General features: G+C 33.8%; 1 protein-coding gene across 1 annotated transcript in view; it reads right to left on the bottom strand.

Moving 5' to 3' along the window:
* LOC150108272 (protein LZIC-like) overlaps positions 1 to 18,515 on the bottom strand; it is a 95,949-nt gene that overhangs the window by 54,147 nt on the left and 23,287 nt on the right. The window contains exon 3 of the mRNA XM_090415717.1: positions 700 to 835. Coding sequence (XP_090271843.1) covers positions 700 to 835 — 136 coding nt within the window. The remainder of the gene's footprint in view (positions 1 to 699; positions 836 to 18,515) is intronic.

Raw genomic sequence — 18,515 nt, 5'->3', positions numbered from 1 at the left:
TGCAGGTAAAGGACTCAGAAGAAAAAAAGTCTAGATGAATTAACCGGGGATAAGCAATGTTTTAGAAAACCAAATATATAAGGCTTGGTTGGTTGGCCGAGTGGTTAGTGTATCCGCTCTCCAGCCAAAAGGCTGTGGGTTTTAATCCTAACACATGGGCATGAATGTTTGTGATTGTTGGTGAAAATCTAGTGGTAGTGAGGCAGTAGATGGTGTTGGTGTAGATGATTATGGTAGTTAGTTCCGGTTGGTGGAGACAGAAAGTTATAGAGTAGGTGCCCTCCCTCGATGAGTCTTTGGACTCCCTGGAGGTGTCATATAATAATAATAAGTGCTAACCATACCAGAGACCAGACATGATAGGATTAAATTTGAAAAAAAAAAAAAAAAAAAAAAACACTGATAAGAAACTAGAAATAATAAATACACAGTGACTCTTGAAAGGCACACACCAGGAAGTTATAAGTTTTTATGAACAATAAATTATCCCTCAGTCTTCAAAAGTCAGAGATGTGGTTAAAATGGCATTGTCTACTTTCTATAGAGAATAAAAGACAAACTTTGGGATCTTCGGGTTGCTAAAATATTAAGATGCAGGAATTAGTGAGGTAGAGAATTTCTATACAGCTGTAAATGTCATAATTTGACATTAAATTTGCATATTTAAACTATAAAATGAAAAATATTCAAAATGCTTACAAGTTGCATTCCATCCAGTTCATCTACAAGAGTCATATTACCACACATCACTTTGCTAAGACTATCATTAAATTCTTTAAGCTGTTCTAGAGTCTCATTCTTTGTTTCTTCATATTCCTCAGGTTCCAGTTCACTCCTAGTAAGAAATATATACATATACATATATATATATTTAAAATCTTTTAATTTAAAATTTTTCATGAAGCAATTTTATTTTTATTTATATATCTGACTCATGCACAAAAGGTCAAGACCTATAGCAGATTAGTGCCATGTCTGGGCAAGAAGATAAGAAGGAATCTGATTACATTTTATTTGAACAGCTGGAAGTTGTATTCTTTGAGGAAGGCAGAGTGGGAGAGGCTGTTTCAGAGAACAGAAACTGATGGAATGAAAGAGGAACCAGTGAAGTTGGTTTGGTGAGTTCAAGATGGACTGTAAAAGGTTGTTGGTTAGAGTGGCTCTTGTTCTAATGATTTTGGAGGTACAATGGAGGTATAATAGTGACAAATTCAGCTAATTACTGTCTATGAAAGTATCTATAGACACAAGGTAGAAAGTGAATGTCTATAAGAGAGGGATTAAAGTGTGTGTGTGTGTGTGTGTGTGTGAGAGAGAGAGAGAGAGAGATCGTTAAATAACCAGACTGCCCTCTTCTGGATAGAACTGAGCAATCTTGGAGAGGATTTTGGTGCACCTCCAAATATGGGAGCAATATTCCATGGTTGGATGGATTTGGAATTTGTATAGAGTTAGCAGATGTGAAGGTGGAAGTAGTGTCTTGTGTGAAAAAAAAGTACACCAAGTTTTTTGATGGATGCAGTTGAAATGTGTTTGTGCCGGGAAAGGTTGGAGTGAGAGTTCAGTCCAAGAAGGGAAATCAGATTGTGTCTTGATATCTGGGTTTTGTTAAAAGCAAGGGAGGGGATGTGAGCTCTTTCTTGCAAGAGATCAGACAGGACTGAATTTGGGTGGCATTGAAGTCTACAAGGTTATCCTTTCCCCACTGGGATATAACTAGGAGATTGGAGTTCAGGCCATTGTTTGTGGAATGAAATGAAAATGTCATATCACTGCACAAAATAATCAAGTAGGAGAAACAAGATACAATTATCAATTAACATTTTTCATCAGTGTAAACTTATATGAAAACCACAAAACCAATGCTTACTATGCTGTTTTTCATATAAAAGAGAAAATGGAGAAAGGCATGTGCTTCACTCCCTCTGCTTAAAGTCACTTGCAACAAGGATTGTTCTAAAAGTACAGTTTTATTTTGCTTACTTAAATGCCACCAGATGCTTTTGTGAATTTCAACCAGCTGTGGTTAACTGACAGGATGCTTATAATGGGAAACATGTCTTTCTTTACCTAAAATTTGAGGATCTTATCCTTATTAGTTGTAAGCAGTATTTTTTTTTTAAATGTTCTATATCACACCTTGCAATACTGTATCTAGCATGTGGCTCATATTTTTTGAAACCCAATACTGTTATTCTACCTGGGGGTTGAAATGTCTGTTCACCTGAAATGAAATGAGATATTTTCAGACTGAAATATCTGATTTAATAATATTATTAAACCTCTTGAGTAAAAATATTTCAATGTTACTTTACTATGTCACAAGGTCCACCAAAGATATGCTGATTTCTAAGAAACTTTAATTACTATTAGTGAATTCTGGTTGTAAAAAAAGCAGCAATATATTTTCAACCTATATGGACTAAAATGCTTTTACATTGCAACTTCATGAGTTAAAAATTGAGAATTCTTTAAGTACATTAAGTGGCTTTCTTTATACTGAAAGAAACAGAGAGAAAAGGAAATCAATATAATATCATTCCATTCTACAGTGGAAAAGTACTTCTAGAAGCGTGAATTTACAAATCCAATGCAAGTCTTATTCTAAGTTACGCTTAATTGCATCAATTCATCTCGGTCATTTCCTAGTCAATTTTGTTTTAAAACACACCTTTTTTCTTAACATTTCATCTCACATTCTGTTTTTCTTAATATTTCATCTCAAATTTTGTTTTAAATAATTATATCACCATATATTATTGCTTACTGATTCTTCAATATTAGTAAATGGCAAATGCACTTCTACATTTATTTTTAATATGGTTCTACCAATGATATCAATTCACTTGATAATTTTACTCAGAACTGCTAGCATGCAAAAAACCTCTATCAGGGCATTCCAAATGAAGGTGTGTTAGCCATTCTCATAAGGAGGTGGCAAGGTTTTTTCCCTCCCAGAAACTGGTTTTTCATCTCACAAAAACAGGCAAGCTGACCAGAAGAATATATGCAATATACAAATATAATACAATGGCATAGCCTTGGCTTCTTTAGTTGTAAATCCAAAACAAACTCAGAACTCTTGTATTAATCATTTTAAAGTTTCTGATCCAATATTATCTATTATTTATTTATTATGTAGGTATCTTCATGGAGTCAGTAGACTCTGCACAAAAGATTTATTATTCACACAATACCTATCATACCTCTCCTTAAACTCAATTACTGACAAAACACTCATCACCACCTCCTCTGGCATCCAGATCTGTGACTGTTTGCGATTTCTTATTCCTGAAGTGCGTCCCTTACACTTGGCCATATTAAACTTAAAGCAAATCTTTGTGAACTTAGTGCAGCCAAAACAGAGTCTGTCTTGTTCCATGTGTGTGTGTGTGTGTGTGTGTGTGTGAGAGAGAGAGAGAGAGAGAGAGAGACATTATCTCACCTCACCTTTATCTTCATCACCAGTCTTAAAGAAACCATTTCTCATCCATACAACATCTAATACTATAAAAATCTCAAATCTGTCCCATCTTAAAATACAGCAATCCCTCGATTAGTGTGCCTAATGCGTTCTTTAAAACAGGCACATTAATCAAAAATGCACTAATCGAATATAATAGCCTATGGTAAAAAGTATAATTCATTCCTCAGATTTCTTTTTTGACCCTTAATTTTTTTAATAAAAGAATTAGGGTATGTCTCAGGGCCTAGTTAAAGGAAAACCATGAAACTGAAAGACAATAAAACATATTCAAAATATAAATTTTATTATTCTACTTCTTAACAAAAGAATTGAGCTAACGTAGTTTGGCAGGCATTTTGTTTCTTTTTTTTTCATACAACCGATGGTATAGTCCTATTGCCTCTTCTACTCTTCTGCAAATTTTACTGCTTCTCTCTTCATCAGGGTCAGCCTCCAAGCATTCCTGCTTAAAACTTTGATTGTACAAAAAATATTTTCAAATTGTTTCTGTGAAATCTCTTTTGGCTGACTATCAGTAGTTAAATTTTCTTCATATTCTTTGGGATTTTCCCACTGTGCATCTAAATTTAGCAGGTCGGAATCACTCAATTCTTCAGAATGAGATTTAATTAACTCTTGGACGTTATCATTGAAGGATGTGCGAATTGGTCACCAACACACGAAATCACGTGCTTTATAGATAAAATTTCCCAACTATTATATAAGCAAAATAGTCATCACTTTAAAAACTACAATGATCATAAAATAGAAGTTAATTTTCCGACGTGTAATAATAAACAACTCATCCCAGAAGACGGATTGATTACCCTATTATCAGAATGGATTCTCCTTTTTGTGACATGCACAGAAGTGTCGAAAGGTCTGGAATCTGTGGGCGTACTATAGCAGACGACATAAATTTTGGCATTAAAATTTTGGAACATAGTGTACACGGAAGTAGTGTAGTATGCCATTAAAAATAACTTTGTAAAATGTTTTAAATCGGTAACTAAATTATTTCATTCTGGTGAGTGATTTTTTAAAATAGTTAGCCATAAAAATGTATAGATAGAAAATTTTTTAAATCTGTAACATTTATTTTTAAGATGTATATAGGTGCACTAATCGAATTTGGGTATCGAAAAAAAAATGATGCACTAATCGAAAACGCACTAATCGTGAGATTACTGTACTGTTTTCGCATTTAGGGTTGTGCATGAAAAACCTCCTAAGAATTCTTGATTTTATCAATTCAATCATCTTCTCGCAACCTTTTTGCCTTATGTCTTTTTGATAGGCATTTTCATTGCAACTTTGGCACTGAACCAACAACTATCCTCCAATTTCTTCTAAAAACATGAACAGCTGCTTGTCAACATTCATATACAGTTCAGCATGAAACTTATTAATTCAACAAATCCTTTCTTTCTTCCTAACCACTCATTCACATACAACAATATTGTATCATACATTTTGTAACTATTGTGTTAGAGTTTATGTATATGCAGGGTAATTCACAACATCTGTCATAAAAAAAACTTTTAAATCAATATTCTACACCTTAATACTAATGAAAAAGTATTAATAAACTCTTAGTAAGGGAATACCGTGAGTAGACATATAAATACATATAAATTATACTATTAAAAAAATCTTTTTACATGAGATTTTCCATCATTAATTTTGCATTTAGCATTAATAAACAAGTTTTTTTTTTTTTTTTTTTTTTTTTTCACTTGGCTATGTTACCAATTACATACTTGGTTTAATCCTTTATCAAGTGTAAGCAAACAAAGTTTGCACCTGAAATATTTTCAGGACTGGGGCAACTCGTGGTAAAGGTGGTCTAAGTTCTGATCACTTGCCTTAGTATCCCATAATGCAAAACACATATCCTTATGGGTATGTATAATGTTATGCATTATGGAAAGAATTACTACCCAGACTGGTTTCGACTTTTATTGAGGTCTCATCAGTGGGAGCTAGACTCAGAGGTGGTGATACTAAGATATGACTTTTGCATTACATGGAAGTAATGTATAATGTTATGCATTATGGAAAGAATCACTACCCAAACTGGTTTCGACCTTTATTGAGGTCTCATCAGTGGAAGCTATACCCAGAGGTGGTGACACTAAGATATGATATGATAAGATATGACTTTTGCATTACATGGAAGTAATGCAAAAGTCATATCACCATATACCAGTTGCCGAAAGGTGTCAACACCTTATTATTAAAATTCTCTGGATTAGAGACAGTCGATGGAAGCTTTCCCCCCCCCCCTTGGCTATGCTACCAATTATATATTTGGTTTAATCCTTTATCCAAGTGTAAGCAAACAAAGTTTGCACCTGAAATATTTTTAGGACTGGGACAACTCTAATAAGGTGTTGGCACTTTTTGGCAACTAGTATATGGTGATATGACTTTTGCATTACTTCCACCTTAGTATCACCACCTCTGGGTCTAGTTCCCACTGACGAGACCTCAATAAAGGTGGAAACCAGTCTGTGTAGTAATCCTTTCCATAATGCACAGCATTATACATATCCATAATTATATGTGCATTGCATTATGGGATACGATCAGAACTTATACCACCTTTACCACGAGTTGCCCCAGTCCTGAAAATATTTCAGGTACAAACTTTGTTTGCTTACACTTGGATAAAAGATTAAGTCAAATATGTAATCTATGCTATTGAACATTCACTTATCTTCATCACCACACTTTTGTGAGCATACTCAGTCTCTGTACCATGAAATGAAAGAAAGGAACAAAGAAACACCAGAAATTGAGAAAAAACATGCTACATCAGTGGCACTGAATCCACAAACTAGCACATGAAGGATTGAAGCAGACAAGGATGGCTTCCAAGCACCTGTATGACCATCACAATAGGTATTTTGTCAGTGGTTTCTACAATAGCATACAAGGGACCAACAATTTCTACTTTGTGTTTCACAGATAAGGCAATATTCACTCAACATAGTATTTTCAATTATCACATCACTTAAATAATTAAATTAACGGGATAAAAATCCCTTATTATTTTACAGCCAGTATGCGAAACTCTGAGATCGAAAACTACGATCTAAGAGTTTCATGCCGAAGAACTATCAGCGAATCCAAGCGTAAGTGAACACCTGGTAGTACAACGCCAAGGCAACTCGAAGCAAAGGTGGAGCAAGCTCCCTCACTATCCTTGATATTTTCTCATAATGTAAAACACAGCTCCTAGGAGATGTAATACTGCCCTACATTATGAGGAGAGGTCACTACCCAGACCGGTTTCAACCTTTTTCTGAGGTCTCATCAGTGAGTAGGTAGACCTGGATGATATCAAAGTTTAAGTGAAAAGAATTCTTAATTTAATTATTTAATTAAGTTCGCCAGAAAAAATAACCGTTTGGGTTTTTATCACACCACTTGTGAGGCAATCAAAATCCACATGCAGTTATTCAGTGAAGACAGTAGCAATTCTCTATTAACATACAAGCTGGTAATTTTGTGGACAAATTTAATAAGACTGTGTTTTGCAAACAAGCTTATAGTATACCACAACAACAGTGACCTTTGTATACCACAACTTCTTGCAAAATCTCTGATAAAAAACATCCCTTGAAGTAAAAGAGAAATGTCGTTTATGCATGACAGAGCTCTGGCACACTTCAATCATGAGGTCCAAGGATATCTTAACCAAAGGTTTCTTGAAAGATGAACTGATTTGGCTGGATCAATTGAAATGACTCCTCAGTCACCAGATTATTGCTGTGGAATTTATTTGTGGGGCCATTAGAAATTACTGGTGTATTCTATCCCCAGTGGGAAATGTTCAGCCAGGAACTTTTGAGAGTGGAAGGGCTGTTAATGGTGAGACATCTTAATGGCTGCATGCAGAGCCGGTGCTAGGGTCTTTGCCACCCGCATGCAATGTCTATCTAAGTGCCCCTGTAACGATCTGGGCGTATGTGGTTCTTTTACGATAATAAAAATTTAAATTATTTGAAATTTCTTAAATAAATTTTTAACAGAACAACTACACGTTGGTTTGCTAAATGTAACGAACCGCGGGTGTTGACTAGGCAGGATAATCGTTAAAAACCCAAATATTCAAAAAATTCTCAAAAGTTAAAGCAAATTTTGATAAAGCTACTTCACTTTAATCGTTGAATATAATGATACAGGGATTATAGCCTTCTAAACGACTCAAATCGCTAACAAAATTAAAATGAATTTTAATTAAAGTTAAAATTTATTTGAACTAAAGTTTAAAAAATTCTTGCATTTTACAAGTTACTAAATTCTTAGTAACTTGTAAAAATTTTTTAATAATTTTTATAAGTGAAACTATCTTTTAGGAAAATAAAAGAAACTCAAGATAGATGAGAAAATAAGAAAAGAATTCAGGAATAATTAGAACATTTAATATAAGTATTCAAAAAATAACATCTTTACAGAATAACAGAAAATAAATTAAATTACATAAATATACTTGAAATTTTTTTAATTAAAATTTTAGGGTTTTTGATTTCATATTCATAAAATTAGAAATAATAGTCTTAACATCTAATTCCGCACATATATCATTTTCAATAGCTATTAACGCCAAACTAACAAGCCTTTTTTGTGACATACTTGTTCTTAAGTAGGTTTTAATCAATTTCAACTTGGAAAACGAATATTCACCGCTCGCTACACTAACAGGTAAGGTTAATAGTATTCTTAAAGTATATCGAAAGGGTTTTGAATATTTAAATTATCCTTCCGAAAAATATCCCGGAAAGCACATAACTCGTCATATAGTTCTATTGCATTTACGTCTTTATTGTCGCCGTCCTTCAAGAGAATCTCTAAATCATCACAATTTTTTCGTAAATCTTCATTATTAATTTGTAGTAATCTATACAAGAAATTGAAATTATCATAATATGTTTTTAGTTGTTCAAAATATTCTATTAACGAACACGTTGCAACAGAAGCGTATAAAACACATTCACTCTAAATTTAACTTCTGGCGATTGTAGCGTTTTGTCATGATGCTCGTAGTCAAATTGTCGTGTCTTCTTTTGTCGTCGGACTTCCATACCAGTTTTAAATTCTTGTTCTCCGTACACCTCTTCACTCAGTTCTTTTGCCATTTTAGAACTTCTTTAAAATTTGTGTCTGATCGGTACTCTTGTAAGAATATTTTTTAAGTACTAAAGCAAGTGTAATGTTCATATTTTTGTCTTGAAGCATTTTGCTCACAGGGTTTATTCTGTTAAGTAAATCAAGCCCAGTTGTAAGAGAGCAAATAAATTTGTAGTCCTTTATTTTATCACATAATGTTTGTGCTTCATGCTGAGTTTCTTTATTAAAATTTTCATTAAAATTCCAAAAAGCGCATCGTAAATTTCTCGTAACTGATATCGTAAAGGGCGGAATGCATTAATTTTACTTTCCCATCGCGTTTCTGATGGCTGTTTCAATGTTAAATTTTTACGAACTTGAAAAGAATTGCCCAATGTTTGTAAGAGAATGAAAAGAAATTGTATATTTCTTGAATAAGTGCAAAGAAACTAATTGTATCTGCATCGTTAATGATTAAATTTTGAGTATGAGCAGCACATGGCACATAAAAAGCTCGAGGATTTTTGTTTAAAAGCAAATTTTGGAGCCCATATTTTTTCTCTTTCATATTTGCCCCATTATCATACCCTTGACCTCACATGTCTTCAATGGGAATGTTCCATTTTTCCAGTTGTTCCATTATTGTTGCACATAAACCACGTCCTGTGGAATCTGATATATCTGCAAAACCTAAAACGTTTTCCCTGATCTTGACAATTCCATTGTCACAGGAAACAAAGCGAATAATAATGGTCATTTGTTCTGTTTTACTTGCATCAGGTGTGCAGTCTAAAATTATGGAATAATATTTAGATTTTCGAATTAATAATAAAATGGTATCCCTGATTGCGTTACTTAAAGTTTCCAATATTTCATTTTGACTGTCTTTACTCAAATAGTGTACTCTATTGCTTCGTTGTAGGGCCCTTTCAACATGATTTTCCATAACGAGATCAAACTTCGCAACCAGTTCGACTAATTTTAAAAAAATTGCCGTTATTCCTTTCATGTAATTTATCAGATGATCTGCGAAAAGCTAAATTTTGGCTACCCAGGAATTTTATAATTTCAATCAAGCGTTCTAAAACATTCGCCCAATGTTTCTTTTCCATTGAGTCTGGCAATCAATAGTAGTTTTGTTTTTTAAATTTTTATCAACTTCCTTCCATTTTAAGAATTTTTTCATGTGAGTTAAACTTGTCTCATGTCTATGCAAAGTCGTACTTACATTTCTTTTCCATTGAGTCTGGCAATCAATAGTAGTTTTGTTTTTTAAATTTTTATCAACTTCCTTCCATTTTAAGAATTTTTTCATGTGAGTTAAACTTGTCTCATGTCTATGCAAAGTCGTACTTACATTTCTCCAATCGTTATAACCTTCTACAAGATTACTTGATTCAGTAGGTGTGAAAGGTTTGCAACAAAAGCAAAAAACATAATTTAAAGTTTTCAAATAAATGAGCCATGTTCTTGGCACAAGCTCACCATTTTCCATTTTTCTATTATAATACATGTCACCAAATTTATGACCATATGTATCTCTGGGATATATTATATTTTGCTTTTGAACAGGCCCCATTTCAATGAAAACAACTCGTAATTTTTCATCACTATTTCCCCATTCAATGGATCTTCTAAATTTACAGAGACTTATAATGTGTTAGTTTCATGGTCCACTACAACTAAATCATCTCCTAACTGTTTTTCACTTAAATCATGCGTCTTGTTATCTTGTTCAATAGTTGCCATAGTACTTTCATGAAAACTGGATGATGTGCATGGTTCTTCAACTCTGATTTCTTATGTATTGAGTTGGTTACAATCTGCATCAGAATATTTTAATATTTTAACAAATTTATTAACATCTGCTTCTTTCACAGCTTACGATTTTGTGCACCAGATAACTTTTTTTTAAATTTTTGATTCCATTTCTATTTTATACCAACAAGAAATTATTACACAACACGAAACAGAGACAAAATAATAGTCCGCACTGCGCTACACCTACTGAGATGCGTACCATATGACTGGTTAACTAGCAACAAATGTTTTGTACGAAAATTCGTTTCTGTGCATAAAAACCGTTCACCGTTGCACTTTAGATAGACTGCAGTAGACACAACATTCTGTAGGCAAGCATTTAACCTGCTCTCGCTGCAAAATTGTAAACAGCCAGCTGATCAAAGAAGCGGCAATATACAATTTGTTTTTAATTTTTATTTGGTGTATCCAGCCTTATTTATTTTAATATTGATCATTCTAAGAATTTTTTCTTTTCATGATAAAAAATTATGTTTCTTAAAAATGAACTTATGAACCGTGCCCCGGCGGCGGTGCCCACATGCACCGCCGGCCCTGGCTGCATGGATGGCAAAGGAGGTACTTTTGAATGCCAGCTGCAGGCTATATTCATCTTACATTGTCTGTATTGCCACTTGCCAAGGGAATTAATGCTTATTTTTTTTTTTTTTTACATTTTGCCTTCTATCTGCATTGTAGGTTGTCGGTGTTGGATTCTGATTATGTAGATATTAGAGTAATTATTATTTGCTTCAGAATCCAACATGATCTTCCATCACAAAGGCTACATTTGTAAATATTATTTAATGTAAATAACTTAAATTATAATTTGATATCATGTAATCACCTTAATTATATCTAATATTTAATTGTTTAATCAAAGATATGTGTTAATAGTAATAAGATTCTGTATTAAATATTATTAAGCTATTTTATTTATTGTTATGTCAATATTATAAGAACTTGTATTTGTAATTTAACTACGCATTTATTGAAATGCAAATATTCTATTTATTCTTGTTTGTGAAAGTTTAACGTTATGTAATAACTGAATGTAGTGGTATAACCTTATGTAACGTTAGCGAAAATGTTTACGTTTATTTGTTGTCATGGAAACGCGTGAAATAAACGAGTGCGAGTGGAACAGAGCGAGGGCTGGAAAAAGAATAATAAAAAACATAAGCGGTAACAAGAGAGAGTTGGGACGGAAACTTGGAAGTGAAAGGAAGCAAGGGCATAAACTAGAGAAGTAGAAGTAAATGAAAGGTTCTTAAGGGCAGGAGTTAAGAGGATAATTTTTATAAGTGAGCAAGGATGAAGTGAATTTTATAGTTAGCTGAAAATGAAGCCAGCAGTAATAATAAAAGGGAAATTGATGCTGTAATTGGATAATATAAAAAGCTGGACGTTCAAGGAAGAATTTTGAATAAACCCAGTTGGTCTAGAATTGCGGCTTATTTCCGATTTGCCCTAAGGAGAACCGCACAGTGTTTTAATTAGTTTATGAGTGGTAACAAGAATAGTTGAAGTACCCTGCAGTCGATGTCTGGATTTCTGAAGCGCGATTGATAGTGTTTTAATTATAACTGTGGATAAGTCTTGTAGATGTGTTCTTAAGTGAAATAAAAATAATTTAAAAGTTTGCTCACAACGTATTTGATGTACTAGGAACTATTTCCAATAAGAACTATCTTAGTGTATTATTTCAATGCTTGAAGAATTGAGTGTTAATTACGCTACGCTTAACCTAACCTCAACTGTGGAAACTCTTCGTGATTGAGAGCTGAAGTTAAGAATTGTTAGAGAGATATTTTCAACTATTAGTGCCTGCGATATTTTGAACTTATAGCATGACTGAGAAGTGTGTGAAAACTGATTAGATAGGAAGTTCTATTATATTTATATATGTGTAGGAACTTTGTAACTCAGAAACTGAGAAAGTGTATGTGAAGGCTTGGAAGGTTGAACTAATGTGATTGACTTGGCTTAATGTTTGACTTGTTTTTATTGTTTAAATTAGAAGTAGAATTTATGTATGTGTTATATAGCTTATATTAAATGTTTGTTTTTGTTAATCAAAAGTTGTATTTTGCCTGAATCTCTTTTACTGCACCATTCATAAAATATTCGAACCAAAGCGGGTAAATTAAGTAAGTCAAATATACTCGGCCAGTATATATATTAAGGAGAAATAGTTGAGGGTTGATTTTTCTTCAATTCTTGAACTAATTCAGATATAGAGTGGCGCAGTCTTTAAATATAAATTTTCTCTATATTTGAATTAGAAACCAACTAGCAACTATTTTTAGGTTAAGAACATCGTAGTAAATAACATGTCGGATCCAAGGTACAGATTAAGATGAAGTAGGATCCAACATCGGCATTTCACATAGCAACTACAAAGGACTGTATCACCATCATCAGTTTTGAGGTGTGAAATAGTCCTTTAAAAAGTTTGTGACAAGGACATGGAATCACTCTGTATATACAAAAACCCATATAACAGAAAAAATCACAGTTATTTCAAGTATTACATCATAATCATCTTAGTTCTTCAATTTACTTGCCAATTTTATCAACATTAACTGAATGAAGCATCTGTGTGTGTGTGTGTGTGAGTATTTTCAAAATGACCACACCCAATGCTTTAAAACTGATACACAATATCTGAATCATTTAAAAGGTTGTTTATAATTTTTGTGAACCTATTATAATATTTATCTAAAGTTCTTGAATAGGTCACTTTTTTTTTTTGAACATATTTATCATACACACACACACACACAAAAGGCACAAAAACTTAATGCTATGTATGAGGAGCAGATACAGACTGAGAAGCAATTTAATGACAATTTTTTTAAAGAGATGGAGATTGAAGATGTTGAGAAACTCACAAGGAAGGCTATTCCAGAGAACAGAGATAGATGGAATAAATGATAAAGAGGAGAAGCAGGTTCGACATGTCTGAAGTCATATACTGAAAATGGATGTTGGGCAGTTGCTGCTCTTGTTTTAACAGGTCCAACAGTAAGTGCAGGATGATGTTTGCCAATTCACAGAAACAGTGACCATGGAAGTAATCCACTTACTGTTTTAATAGGTACAACAGTAAGTGGAGAATGATGTTTACCAATTCACAGGAACAGTGACCATGTATTCATGGTCACTGTTCCTGTGACCATGAATACATGGGAAGTACAGTAGTCCCCCCCCCACCATCCACAGGGAACACATTCCAAGACCTCCAGCAGATAACTGAAACTGCAGATAGTACGGAATCCATATATACAATGTTTTTTCCTATACACATACCTACCTATGATAAAGTTGAATTTATAAATTAGGCACAGTATGAGATTATAGTATGCCCACAGATTCGAGACCCTTCTGCGCATTGTCACAAAAAGGAGAATCCATTCTGATAATAGGGTAATCGATCCATCTTTTGGGATGAGTTGTTTATTATTACAAGTCAGAAAATTAACTTCTCTTTTATAATCATTGTAGTTTTTAAAGTGGTAACTATTTTGCTTGTATAATAGTTGGAAAATCTTAACTATAAATCACGTGATTTTGCGTGTTGGCAACCAATTCGTACGTCCTTCATTTCTTTCTCCCCTTCAGCATGAATACTACTCTTGGCACCAAGCCAAGTGAAGCTCTACAAAGTGTGGCCATACTATAACAACAATAACTAATAATAAAATAGAACAATTATAACAATATACTGTAAAAAAAGTAATGTGAATGAAATCTTAGCAACCTCAGCATATAATTTTTTTTTTTGCTTTTCCTATGAAGTTGAGGACTTTCATCTTTTTATTTAAAGGAAGCACTTTATGCCTTCTCTTTGGCATATCCAAATTGCCAGCATCCTACTTTGCACTTTGGAGCCATTATAAGTAAAATAAGGATTACATGAACATAATGGGCAGGTAGCATATACAGTACGGCATGGATACGCTGTACAAAGGGATTATTCGCATTCTGGATGGGACGATGCGAGATTTCATCAAGCTGCTCAGAATGGCGTGCAATTCAAAAGTTATGTGAATTGTTTATTTCTGGAATTTTCCATTTAATATTTTTGGACCAACGATGACTGCAGATAACTGAAACTGCAAAAGCGAACCAGCAGTTGTGTGTGTGTGGGGGGGGACTACTGCACATGTAGAAAAAAAAAAAAAACAGAGCTGATATACTGCATCTGTGAGATAGAGTGAAGTGCACTTGGAAGGGAAGGGGTCAGCTACAAGCTGTTCTTCTTTAGACAGCATTAAGAAATTTTTGGTAGGTATTAGATGCACAATCCCAAATGTGTGAACAGTATTCTAAAAATGGGTGGATTTGGGTTTTTGTATAAATTAGTAGCTGGGTGGATATTTTGTAAAATAGCTTCTTGAGTGGAAAACAATGCCTAGTTTTTTTGGAAGCTGAGGAAGTTATGTGATGTGTTTATGCCACTGAGGCTAAATGTCAGAGAGAGAGAATCTGATCCAATCTGGTGATGTGTATATTACTGAGGATAAGGAAAGGTGACCAACTTATCCTGGTTCACTTAAGGACAGTATGGAGATCAGTGTTTAAGGCACTGGTTGCAGATGATCTCGATATTTGGAATGTCTGAGAAGTGCATAGTTTCTTGAAGGATTAAGATGAATTGTCAGCAAAGCTGTGAATCGGACTGATGGTGATTGAGAGTAGGTCATTTCTGTATAAGAGAAAGAGGGTAGGTGACAAAAATGGGGATCCCTGAAGCACACCTGCGTTGGTTGCAAAGCTCTAAGAGAGGATGCCATCCAGCATGACACACAGTGAACGACCAAAGAGAAAGCTGGCTATTCAAGTACATGTGACTCTAATAAACAAATGACACAATGAAACTTTCCATGTAAGATTGCATAAATCTTGCTCAGTGACACTCAGTAGGGAAATTCCAAGTATTTATATAACCTTCATCCACAAAACATTTTTTGAATTTTGATTTGATTTTTATGGCACAAAGAAATTAAAGATCATACTGTGCAAGGACACAGGTTACATACATATGGTAAATGATTAGTAGGACAATCACAAACATCCATGCCCTTGGTCAGATTCAAACCCACAGCCTCTTGGCTGGAGAGCAGATGTGCTAACCACCACTCAGCCAACCAGGCCAGTCCCACAAAAGAATATAAACCTATAGCACATAAGTACTTACATGGCTGGATTAGATAATATGAAAACAGTACTCTAGAGACCAAATAAAGAGCTTTTTAAGCTACTTCAACAATTCCACTAAGCAGGAGATGGTCTTACACTGGGCAATGATAATCAACCACGCAAAGACAAACATTCATGTAGATGACAGTAGGATTTGAACTGAAGGCCAGAGTGAAGACACTATTCACTCATGCCATTCCACAGTTAAACACTTCAGGTTGAATATCAACTACTACTTCAGCTGCTCCTTTCCAAATCATGCTTCAAATGTTTTTTTTTCTACATTCAGTACCTTCTGAAAATTTTGCTGCACTGTTCTATTTCTGGTTATCTCATTTAATCAATTTTCAAAAATGTAAATACCCAGAATATATGTACTTACCTGCAGCTTTTATATTAGCTTCATGAGAAATGTGTTCCCTAAATTTTAGATCCTTATCCACTATCACCCCAGATCTCTTATTTCCTCTACCTCCAACAATATATTCTCACCAAGCATAAATTCTGCATCTCATCTTTGTTTTCCAACTTTTAAAACCTTACATTTTGCAACATTGAACTCGCATCCCCATTTTCGTGCCCAGATCTTCATTTATAATAGATCTTCAAAATTTCTCTATAGTATTCTATAAGGATACGAATTGATATACTTAATAGAATCCTTATGTAATTTCTTTTTCTTTTTTTTTTTTGTAGAATACCTCAACTTATCGAGTGCCACACATTTCCTCCCACTCCAATTCTGCTATTTGGATTTTAAAATTCGGTTTGCAAATGAAAAATGTTCACCTATGAATCCTTTAGAAAGAAAAATGTGTAAAAAAGTTTCCGATGAGATACTAATTTGCATTTCACTCAAAATTAAATTGTGATCACTTGCTATTTCAAATCCTGTATACACCGTTCTATCTCTGATCAGTTCAAAGACATAACTACCAACAATAATGCAGTCAATAAAATTTACTGTATCTCTCCAAGTAATTTATGTCCATTAATATGATTTAACAATGATATTATCAATGACCAATGCATGTCTGGAGCAGAAATTCAACAAATATAGTATATCAGTAATATAGTTTTTTTTTCTAAATTTTGTGAAAGATTTCTTGAAGATTGTCATAATCATCAGCATCAAATTCCTGATATGCACCTTCAGGGAATGTACAGGATAATTACGATAGTACTACATGAAAAAGTTACACCATTACTAATTTCTGATCAATAATTTTCTTCCAAATTAATCTATTATCTGTCAAGACTCTAACATTGTCAGATCTTATATTTTCTCTCTTTTAATGAACTTATTACTGTATCAATCCATCTATATCTTGGTCTTTCTTTCTTTGGGTCTTTTTTCAACCTGGCAAAGAACATTTGTTTTGCTAATCTTTCTTCTCCCTTTCTGTTTAAGAGACCATACCACCTGAGATTAGCTCTACTAACACATTCCTGAATGCTAACAATGGCAAGTTCTTTCATAATATTCTCATTTTTAAAGTGACACCACCATTGATGCCATCTGTTGACTCCACTAATCTTTCTCAGAACTGTCATATCACAGGTCTCTAGTCTTTGATCAAATGTTTTATTTCTAACCCAGCTCTCAAATTCATAAGTTAAAATTGGTTTGAACCCTGTCTTATATATAGCTAATTTAGTGTTTTCATTAATTTCTTTCTTATTCCATATAAATTTATTATACAAAAAAAAATGAAAGATTTTATAAACAAGAACCAAACCGATCAATGGCAAACAAGAAAACACTGACTGATTCAGCAAGAGAGGCATGTAGCCAGGTTGTCTGTAAGGGACAGAAAAATCAGAATTTCATGATGGACTCAGGAAGTTAAAGGGACAGTCAAGGAAAAGAAGAAAGCTTATGGAAAGTTCCTGGCAAGTAAGTAAGCTTGTGGTCTTAGAGAATACATACAAAAATGTAAGAAAGCAAAGCACTGTGTAAAACTAGCTAAACAAATGTCATTGGAAGACTTTGGTAAGAACATTTGTGGATTGCAGACTCTGGTTAACAGGAGAAAGAGGGGGTGATATGATAGAGGTCTATAAACTTTTGAATGGGTGTTATAGATGATGAAATTTTTTGTTATATGGAAGGCAGGGAGAGAACATGGGGGACATCTATGGAAGTTAAGTTTGTTCATAGTCAAGAAAGAGATAAGAGCTAGTTTTTCTTCCAGAGAGCAGTGAGTGAGTGGAATAATTTGCCCTTAGGGGAGATAGTGAGTGCATCTAGTGTAAATGAATTTAAGGGAAGGTATGATAGCTGGGGGTAATTTACAGCCTCCCACGATGAGTCCTTGACTCCTTGGAGGTCTCATATAATAATAATAATAATAATAATAATAATAATAACAACAACATAGAAAATAAATATAAGAAAGGTTGCAAAATAATGTGGAGGCTATTGAAAAAGCTTGGCAATAGAGGAAAAGGTACTGTTAAGGAATCAGAGATGATAAAGGTAACATGAAAACTGAAGATAAAGATATACCAAATGTTTGGAATAATTACTTCGAAAGACTACTACATGAAACAAGCAGTGTCAGCACAGTGGTAGAAAACTCCCAATAGGAATGCAGTCAGGAATACATATCCATACTTAAAATAGAAAAACAAAAACCTAAAATGTGAAAAGGTATCTGGAGTGCATGAAATTCGACCAAAAATGCTCATATAGAGGTATAAAAGTTTTACAGAGGCTGCACTGCATAATTCAGAACACCAGTCAGACAGTTGAATTCTGGATGAATGGAGAAGAGCTCTCATAGTACCCATCTATAAAAAGGGAACTAAAAATAATGTGAGAATTAAAGAGGTATTTCCTTACTGAGTATTCCTGGCAAGATTCATGCAAGTATACTTGAGAAACGGCTAAGAACAATTATGGCAGGGAGGGTTGGTGAAGAACAAG

Source organism: Typopeltis vanoorti, chromosome 3, assembly GCF_054136105.1.
Source record: "Typopeltis vanoorti isolate ZY-2024b chromosome 3, IOZ_Tvanoo_1.0, whole genome shotgun sequence".
Taxonomy (NCBI): domain Eukaryota; kingdom Metazoa; phylum Arthropoda; class Arachnida; order Uropygi; family Thelyphonidae; genus Typopeltis; species Typopeltis vanoorti.
Note: the sequence above shows the minus strand (reverse complement) of the source record. Positions and strands in the feature narration are given on the sequence as shown.